Source organism: Paramacrobiotus metropolitanus, unplaced genomic scaffold, assembly GCF_019649055.1.
Source record: "Paramacrobiotus metropolitanus isolate TYO unplaced genomic scaffold, Prichtersi_v1.0 Parri_scaffold0000046, whole genome shotgun sequence".
Taxonomy (NCBI): Eukaryota; Metazoa; Tardigrada; class Eutardigrada; order Parachela; family Macrobiotidae; genus Paramacrobiotus; species Paramacrobiotus metropolitanus.
This window is the reverse complement of record NW_026570266.1, coordinates 738998-748728: the sequence shown is the minus strand read 5'-3', so window position 1 is coordinate 748728 and position 9731 is coordinate 738998. Positions and strand designations below refer to the sequence as shown.

The following is a 9731-nucleotide window of genomic DNA, read 5'->3' as shown; positions in this document are numbered from 1 at the left end:
GTTTCGCTTTACAACCGGAAGAAGGAGCGCCTTATCTGGAAACTGATGTAGAAGAACTGCACAGACTGGGCGGAAGCGGTAGTTTTCTTCGGTGCAGCGACAATACTGCCGGAGCAGGAACATTCGGGCTTCCTAACACTGAGGTTAAACACGTTCGTGGCACTAATACGGTCAATTTGGCGTTCAGAATTGTTTCGATGCGCGATTGTACCGGGAAGAGCGGGATCGTTGAAAACCCCGCTAATACAAATTCCGCTCGCCTCAGTTGGAGAGAACTACAAAAATTTTCCTATCAACCTCCCGGAATCCTTTTGTGTAATGAGTGCGGTCTGGGTTAACACGATTTCCGTGAACCGGCAAACAGGAATTTGTTGTACACGTACGTCATCCTACCAGCTGCAAATTATTTTGTTTTGCGTTTCTGTGCTGACTAGGCGTTTGATCTTTTCATATAGGTAGAGTAGACGCTTTTCCGAGAGATACCGCAAACAATACGATGACACTGGAAGCGTCTAAACTTATCACTGCGCCGCAGATATCGCAAGCGATCTGGAATATCTGCACCAGTGCAACTTCTTTCACGGGGATGTAGAGCCGGGAAAGGTGCTAATAAAGCTCCGGTCAAGTATTATCGGAACACTGTTAACTGGAGAATGGAGTGATGCGTACAGATATGTGCTGAGAGACTTGAGTGATGCCGCGAAGAACGAAGGAGACGCCGCGCACCACACAGGCTCAGCGTGTTATGTCACAGAAGATGTTAAAGAATAAACTTTCGAATACACACCGAAAATTTTTCTGCTAGTATATTCGGATTCAGCGCTATCTATTCACCTAGAATAAGTGCTAAGAATGAAAAAACTAAGTTTTTTTTTTGTTTTTGACTACATGAAGGTAATTGTTGGGGACCGGCAACTAGAACTTCGTTTTAAGTTTTTCTAACTTTGAAAAGTGTTTTCTAGTTTAAAAAATCCGCTAATTCCGTAGCTGTAATCAATCGGTTTGTGTTAAATAAAAAAGTTTGGGGGCAAACTGAAATTGCTATAGTATCCTTAAGAAGCCCATGGGCATAAACATGTTGAATTCACTTCACGTACGAAGCAGTGCTTTTGTGACTGATGCCGAATAAAACAAAAAATAGTAAACTGTGCATCGAACATGTTGCAAAATCTTCGGGCTGGTTTAATGCGCACATCGTTGCCGTATGTATTTAAACAGTATTTGCCATAGTCATAGGCCCATAGCCTGTGTCAGAACCTAAGACTGGTTGCTGAAAATGCAAGCACATTTATGTGACATAAGTCGAGGGAAGAATGAAGATTGATGGATTTAACGTTCTTCTGGAGTTACGGTCATCATTCAAAAAAAATAAGACCTCGGACGATAACAAAATATGGTAAGGTGTTCCACAACAGTGTACGGTGAGATTTGCTGGTAGGCAGCACTGATTGTCTACATGGCATCCTGTCCACACTTTGCAGCCAATTCTGCGCTAGATGAACCGTCCATCCGTTCCACTACTTCTTTCAAACGCCTGAAACCAGATACAATTGTTACAGTACGTAAATGTAAATCAAGTAAAAAATAATTATATAACTGCTGCCCGCTATGATAGCGCGCAACAGTATCTCTTGCAAGGCATTTCCGCAGCTGCGAAATAGTTTGCAACGATAATGAACCCTATTAAACAGATTACAGTTACAAATCTCGTAGTTGTCGCTGGTTTCAGATTTTTTTGCTTTTAATCTCGTCAAGTTCAGAATTTGACATTTCGATGTCTGCATAAGATTAAAACGTGGTTTGATTTTTTGGATGATTACTTTCCAGTTGAGAAAGGCACTATTATTTATTTGAGAATTAAAATAATACTTTAATTTTATCACAAATACGCACCAAAGTGTTTGCTAAACCGTCTTTGCTTGTTATTTTATGGGTGTAAGTTTTACATTATATTATTATCTGCATTATTTTGGTGGAAATATTACAACTTTACATTTTGCCGTTTCTGTACAGTGGATTATTACAGAAATAAAAACTGGAACAAGGCAGCCGTACGTTTCAGTAAAAGCACCTCAGAGCAATATACAAAAGTTATGAGAGGAGAGTTTGTTCCGAAGGAAGAATTACGCTGAAATTTATGAGCCAGCGCATTCACTTGGGATAAATTGGGATAAGTCACTTGGGATAAATTTATCACTTGTTTATATTCTGTTAGTAAGCTGTTTCTAGACAAAATTAACAAGTAACAGGAAAGAATGCTAACTAAAACTAGCGGATGCGCTCAGGTAGAGCAGTGAGCGTTATGCATCTGCTTGTGTCCTTCCTTGATTATGTCCACAACGTCTTGTCCACACTTTGCAGCCAGTTCGGTGCCTTGGGAGCCATTTGTGCGCTCCAGAACTTCATCAAGCATTCTGGAACAGAAGCAAAAATCTAACCAGACAATGATGAGTATATACAACAATGTAAAGCTCTTTTGTCCGGTAACAACTTTCAGCAATTACATTTCCATAGGTTTTTTATCAGTGTTTCGGCAGTCACCGTTATGCGGCGTAAATTACCGGCAAAATGTCTGGTGAGCAGCAGCTGCGTTTTTCAGTGGAGTGCCATCTCCTCCGGTACCGGTCCGATGATGCAACAAGACCGCAACAGTGCCTCAGCTTTCCACAGACAGTGGGCAGCAGCGCGATGGAATTTGACTGCTCCGATGGTGGTGTCGCAGATTTTGGTAAAGGCCGTCACCATTTCGGCCGTGTACCATCCATCGGTGCGATTGTCGCGATACTCTGGGGCTGAGTCTGGGCACCGAGTTAATAGCTCTTTTCGGCAAGGGCCGCTTTTGTTAATCAGCCTGAAATCGATCACAAGCTCGCGGTTCTTTATTTAACTGACCAGTATACGTATTATTACGCATGGGTAACATGTTTATTTTTCAATATGCACATCAACGGGTACCACTCAGTATATACAATGGGTAACATAAAACAGCAGGATAAACAAACCGGCAATGCGCGTCGCCAAGATGGCGGGATTCTTCAAGAAGTGCTTCGGGAACGGGCCATACTGGGTTGGATTCCACATTCCCCACTAAGCGTATCTGCATCACACTGGAGGTTTCATTTCTCTGGTATTCCAAACACCGTGCTTTGAGTTCCGCGCAGGTTTCACCGAATACGCCATACGCACTCAGCGTGCTGCAAGAAATCAGCAAAACGGCAGTAAAAGTTGTGCAATTCATTGTGGATAACTGGCTGGAATCGGTTGGCGCCCGTGGCTTTTCTGGCTGTGGAAAAATCTGTTTACTTTACGGTGCGTCGGACAAGGTGCGCCGCAACACTGGGAAACAACCGGGCCACGTATTATTTAACTGTAAAAGTGTTTATGCTGTGTTCAGTGGCAGATATGCATCAGATTTTCGATCAAGTTGTCGATAAGATTGATTAAGTTATCGATTAGGCTTCCTCATTTGGCTAAAGCACGAGATATTTACAGCAGTTGTCTGCATAACAGTCTGATGATCTTATGCAGTACTGTAGCTCGAGGATCAAACTGTTTTTTTCAGTGCAAATTCTAGTGGTGGCTTCGTCAGAAATATCAGCACGGATCGTTCGTTCGTTCGTTCTAGCACGGAAAGACGTTCTAGCAGGATCACGCACAAATGAAGGAGAGGAGAAGTTAGTTTACAGTATCAACTGCTGCATGCAGATACCAATGTAGTCTGATTTTTCTGCAGGTTTTTAAGAATAACACGCTTCTCTGTACGCCCATGATCGAAAAATTAAGATATCCCGTTTTAGAAACTTGTGATAAAAGTGTGAAGATGTGACAAAAGTTTGAAGTAGTGATTGTAGTGAGTGGGGGTGTGGAAAAGAGGTCGAGGAGGAAATGCTGCGATGTGAAACGTGTAGATGATGCACGAACCCGCGGTAGATGTTGTCAGATCTATGGCAGTGGCGTGGTCGTCAAGCTGAAAGTGGTAGTGCAGTTGTGCGTGGAGGTAGTGAACGGTGAAGTCGTCAGCGGAGGAGTGTGAGTGTGGTGCCAGTGTTTGGTGGTGGCCAACAAAGACGCCGAGAGGCCGAAGGTGACACCCGTGACGAGAGGGACGAAAAGGAGCGTGCATAGAGAGCGGCTGGTGGGTGACCTGGAAGAATGTGGACGAGGGAATCCACGCTGATGGTGCCTTGGGCAAGTTTACGGCTAGTAAAAAGCGCGGACATTGTGTTGCGACATTCTGTGCCGATAGGGATGCTAGCCCGCGATCGAACGAGGCGGATAGAAAGTCAATGCGAGCGGGGATCGGACTTTCTATAAGGGCGTTGGTGAATCCGACCGATTATATCCACGACGTATAGCCACCGAAAGGAACGTGACCTCGACCGAAAAGGCCGTCCACCAGAAAGGATGAATGTTGTGAAGAGCCTGCCAAATTTAATTTGTGGAATATGGAATTGAATTCTGACAATATGGAATTTTGTTATGTTTTTATGGTATCTCGGCTCTATTTTGGCTTTGTTAGTGGGTGTCTCACTTGGGAGAGGTGGGGCGTAGCAGCGCCAGTTCTAGTATGTTCAGTTCTGGATTAGTTCAGTCAGCATGTATTTGAGGTCACGACACTTGATAGCAAAGAAATTCCATGGAAATGCCGAGTTCTATGATGCTCTGCAATGCTTTGAAAAAAATTTGTAAATTTTTCGAGAAGGTAGCATTGCGACCTGTTTCGGTGCCCGGTTTTATTTAAATAAACCGGGTCCGAAGCGGCGCTACAGGAAGAAGCTTCTTGGTTGCCCTAAACGTACCAGTACCAGTATCGGCAGCTGCGTAGGAAACTTATTCCTGGTTGTCATTTTTTACGCATTCACCATTCAGAACCAATTCTTTAAATGGATAACAAATTAGATGAGAACCTCCATAATTTTTTAAAATTTGACAGTACCCGAGGACAAATAGATAAAACTCGTAGGTGTTTAATGAGATATAAAGTTACGAGGTGATGTTTGAAAAAGGGATAACAAACAATACATGAGACAAAACAAACAAATCACGAGATATTATCTAACAGTGGGCGGTGTGGATTTGCTGGTATGCAGCTCTAATTGTCTCCACCGCATCTTGTCCACATTTTGCTACCAGGTCGGTGCTTGGTGACCCGCTCATGCGTTCCGCCACCTCTTTGATACGGCTGAAGCAAACATAAGCAAAATACAGAATGCCAAAACGTATACAAATTATTTAAAAATATTTAGAGTCTACTAGTCATAAAGCTTATACAAATATAACGGATTTAAAAAGCAGCATAACTGGCAACAGTATCCTTGAAAAAAGGGTACGTTTAACATCCAACCTTAATCGGTGCCAAATTACTGTACGATTATTTTCAATTTTGCATGAGACGTACTGGCAGAGCTTCTGGTGGGCAGTCGTGGCATTCATTTGCTTGTTGTAATCCGGTCCGTGATCCGGTCCAATATAGCAGCAGCGCATGAACAGTGTCCCATCAGTTTTAAAACAGTGACTGGCAGCGCGATGCAGTTTTACTGGTCCGATGGTTGTTTCACAAACTCTGGCCAGGGCAATCTGCATCTCAGCATCATACCATCCATCCCATTCACTGGACCCTGTCGTGTGGTTACCGTAAGATTCGGGACAACGGCTAAACAATTCTCGCAGGCAGTAGCCGGTGTTGTTGAACTCTCTACAATCAGAAAATATTTCGGAATTTGTCATAGCGCGTTAACCGAAAAAAAAACTAACCGGCAGTGTTGTTCCCCCAGTTGCCGGTATTCTTGAAGTAGTTGCTCCGTAACCGGCCATGTGGAGCTGGATCCAGGAACAACCGTCGCTAAGCTGTTTACGGTGGGTCTTTCGGCTTTTTTATACGCCGTACATTTCGCCTGCAGTTCGTCGCATGTTTCGCTGCCTACGGCATATGCAAATCCCAGGCAGGATATCAATAATAACACCATAAAAAATTTGCAATCCATACTGGCAAACGATAAAGACCGGCTCGGATATTCTTGAGTGTTGAACAACGCTCGTACTGTTTCTTATTCGACCGGTGGAGTGTCGATTGTGGCTCGCCTTGCAACAGCAGTATTTAAAGTCACATTAGCCAACATACGAATATTGCATGTACAGTTGTACGAGTATCAGATTTTGGCTACTTTTTCAATCTAGATTTTGCGACAACGCCAACTCAGAACTTCCTTGCTTGCACTGCAGTTAATGGTTTCCCAGCAACCACCGGACATCTGTGACCGTGTGAAAGTTAGGGACTTTCACACGGCACAGGTTATCTGATTTACGATGTACCTGTGCAGGCTGTGCTTAATAAACACTGTTTGCTATAGCTTCGAGCTACATAATCGAACGTTTGCAGAAAACATTATGTATTTGAGAGAAAATATTTGCTATGTTAGAGGGAAAACAAACGTTTAGTCATTCGTAATGGAACAGGATCGTGTCTAAAGTCCGAATCATTGCGCTACCTGAACGAGCCGGCAAATCATATGAAAAAACCGGCGAGCACATCTATTAGACACCAGAAGGTGATTGCCAACAGTTCTATAGGTTTTTTTATTTCTTCTTTAGACAGACTACATTACTGCGTTGTAAAATATGCTCGAAAATGAATAAATGTTGAACGTACCCGCATACACGCATAAATATGTAAATACCCGCATACACGCATACAAGACCGCATTCGGTGGAAAACGTTAAATCTCCAATTAAAACCGTATTAAATCGTTCATTAAATTAAGGCATTAAATCATTAAAAAATTTCAGGGCTAAATAATAGCGGTTCAATCATTTGTCGCGCTCCTTTTTTGTCGCTGTTTTAATTGACAAGGCTGAGAATGCAGAAAATCAATAAATTTGGATGGTTCAACTGACCACATACCTACTATGATCAATTGCGCTATCGATCGGAATCGTCACATAGTGCAGCAACGCACATAGTATCGATTGGTAGTCCCTTATTTCTTCCTAGTCCATTCCTGTTACTGGCTTAGCGTGTATTGCTCTTGGTCAATCACGACTCACGCATGCAGCAGGATTTGCACTCCATTTACGCCAGAGTTCCATGCAGTTACCCACCAGTGCATGCACACTCCAACAGAGATGTATGTCAAGTTGTAAAATGAATGTCAGTGGTAATATATGTCCTCTCCAAGAAGAATCATTATTTGCCATATGTTGAATGAAAATTAATCATCCAGACGAACTTGTAAAAAAGGTCGCACCCAATAGTCCACCCATTATGGAGGATTTTTTGTTTGCGCGGATATGCACAACTCCGCTGTTAACGAATGTTTACAGCCGATTTGTTGTGGACATTGAGGACGACACTGAGGGCGACGATAGGACCGTATACCGTGGATATGTCTGTGGAGTGGAAAATGGTCAGTGTAGGGTGCAGATCGGCTGCATGCAGCAGCAACTGCGGTTGGTGCCCATGAAAAAGCTGCGCAGGGTGGGCGTATGGGCAGGACCAAGGTACTGCATCAATGACACTGAAATAGTTGAAGGAATGGATGTTCTTGTCAGCACTGATGAGGAGCATTCGGAATCATGGCAATCCGTGTATTCTGCTGAAGCTAAAGGCTGTCTGAATTTTACGTTACTGAATGTCGAAGTTGAACTGCCGAATGGAACGATCAAAGCGTACCGCGTGTTGGACGGAAACGATGCCGCCTTGAAGCGTGTACGTCGGGCGGGACCGTTGGGACCACCCGTGACCATGGACTCCTTCCATCGCGTGCTGATTCCTTTTTGTGAATTTACGTCAGATATTCCCCATATTGCAGATGAACTCGAGCGCATAAAGGACATGCCACATTTTCACAGTCAATTTATGTGGAGATGTTCGAGTGGTGTCACGAAAGACATAATGTTTCTCGGGGTTGAGGATGAATGTGTTGCCGTGTTAGTTGCGAAAGGGCGTGGCGGAGTCCACAGTGAGCGGTACATTTTTGATCACTCGGTCAACGCTATTAGACGGTTCACAACATCACTGTCCAAGCGGATCACGCACACTGTGGGAAGAATTTTGGACCAACTTGTCAGCGTGGTTGTGGGCATGGAAGGTTAGTAAACGTTTTCCGGTGACTGAAGTACACAGTCTATAGTGTATTGTGGAATCTCGTGAATGTCCAAATATTATGGAGATAGCACCGGCAGTTGCAAAGCGAATGTTGCAGTTATGAATGCACTTTAGTGCTTGTCTGCTCATGCTGCAGACGGTTAGTAATAAAGAATACGAGTATATTATATTGCGCTACATATATCACACAGTGTTGTTGTCAAAAATCTTCCTCAACTCTTCTGCAACTCGAAGTCGAACTCGAACACTTAGGTATAATGCCGGAATTAATAATTACCTGTAACTGCCTCGAAAAATTTTCCAGTGCACTCTGATGTTTTACTTTTTTTGTAGACCTGGACAACCGTGATGAAATACGTTTTAGTGATCTATTCCCGGAGTTGCATCTAGCTGTGTTTTCCTCTTTGGATGTGTTTGATCAACATCAGATTCGCAGGTACGTACTTGGCTGATCTGATTCGGCTTATGGTATTTGCTACGCGTGCGGCGTGCCTCAGTTATCAGCGAGACTGCGACTCCACATCCCACCCAGTCACGCGGGTGCTTGTCAGAGTATTCGTTACGGTTACTGACAAGGGACACGAAGTTAGCCAGTTATAAAAAATGCGCAACGCTGAGTTGTACTCGCATATACATGATTTTGTTTTGCTGCAGTATAGACATCGTATTGACAACACCCTTCTTGGGCAGTCCTGATCTCTTTGCTTTCAGGACGTGTACATGGTTTCGCCATTTATTGTCTTCTGAAACAATCCAACAATGTCTGATTTTACCACGCCAGTCAATGAACGTCCTCGATACCCTAAAAATGTTCTCATTGCAACAGTTTGCCGACTTCAGTGAGCACCGCGCTACCATGATTTACGTGCTGTGCAGCACGGTAACAAAACACACCAAAATCATTTACCTCATTGGTAACTGGGAGAAATGTCTGTTTGCATTTTTTGTGCGTGAAACTCGATTGGCTGGTCATTGCTGACAATTCTATACTGACGTTCCACGAGCTTCTAGAATTCCCGGACCAATGGCCCATATTGCACACGGATGACGATTTTGTAACGTTTCGAGCCACGAAACAGTCGGCACCTGATTATGCCAAGGTGACCGCCACCTGTTGCTGAAGAACTGCTGCTTTAATAGCAAGCTTTCATTCTGTTTAGCGGCGATCTCGTATTTTTGCCCTTTTTATCAACGAATTCGCCATGCGCCGCGCTATCATCGACCTCAGGCTTGTTGTCTGGACCCCTTCTATATTACAGTTCCCTATTTTCAGTACAACTTTGCGGAATCAGCAATATCCACATTAGTCGAATCCTTCCAATCAGCGTTAGAGCGGTTGTGTCCCGCAGTTCCGGATGATAAGATCAGAGCCATGATAAGCTGGCTGGACTCCCTAACAGAAAATGATCTAAGAGAGAAACACTACGGTATCTGGCCATTTATTCCATTGTGCTATGAATTGTGAGTGAAACAGTTGCACCGGTATGACATGCTGCAAAGCTGAGATTAACGGTTATGGTAAACAGTTAAATTGGGTAGGTGGAAGAAAGAAACGCCCAAGAACCTCGACGACGTCAAGAAAGATGTTGCTACAAGGTTGCCTCCAAAGTGTTTGCTCATGTTGACG

The 9731-nt window shown here is 43.7% G+C and overlaps 1 protein-coding gene and 1 long non-coding RNA gene across 2 annotated transcripts; both read right to left on the bottom strand.

The window, feature by feature from the left end:
- Positions 1-1644: 1644 nt before the first annotated feature.
- LOC129591510 (uncharacterized) lies at positions 1645-3323 on the bottom strand. Its single transcript, XR_008690852.1, has 3 exons — positions 3003-3323; positions 2562-2851; positions 1645-2414 (listed from the first exon to the last, which is right to left on the bottom strand). It is a non-coding gene; the product is annotated as an uncharacterized LOC129591510 (long non-coding RNA).
- Positions 3324-4934: 1611 nt separating this feature from the next.
- Positions 4935-6050, bottom strand: LOC129591516 (uncharacterized). The gene is made up of 3 exons (XM_055487186.1): positions 5755-6050; positions 5399-5695; positions 4935-5182 (listed from the first exon to the last, which is right to left on the bottom strand). Exons 1-3 carry the CDS (start codon positions 5982-5984, stop codon positions 5056-5058), a joined length of 654 nt encoding a protein of 217 aa, XP_055343161.1. The 5' UTR covers positions 5985-6050; the 3' UTR covers positions 4935-5055.
- Between the last annotated feature and the right edge of the window lie 3681 nt (positions 6051-9731).

Coding starts and splice junctions, on each gene's coding strand:
- LOC129591516 (XM_055487186.1), bottom strand. CDS start 5,984: ATGGATTGCAAATTTTTTATGGTGTTATTATTGATATCCTGCCTGGGA. Junction 5,696..5,754: donor CTGGGGGAACAACACTGCCG/GTTAGTTTTTTT, acceptor TTCTGATTGTAG/AGAGTTCAACAACACCGGCT. Junction 5,183..5,398: donor GCCCACCAGAAGCTCTGCCA/GTACGTCTCATG, acceptor TGTTTGCTTCAG/CCGTATCAAAGAGGTGGCGG.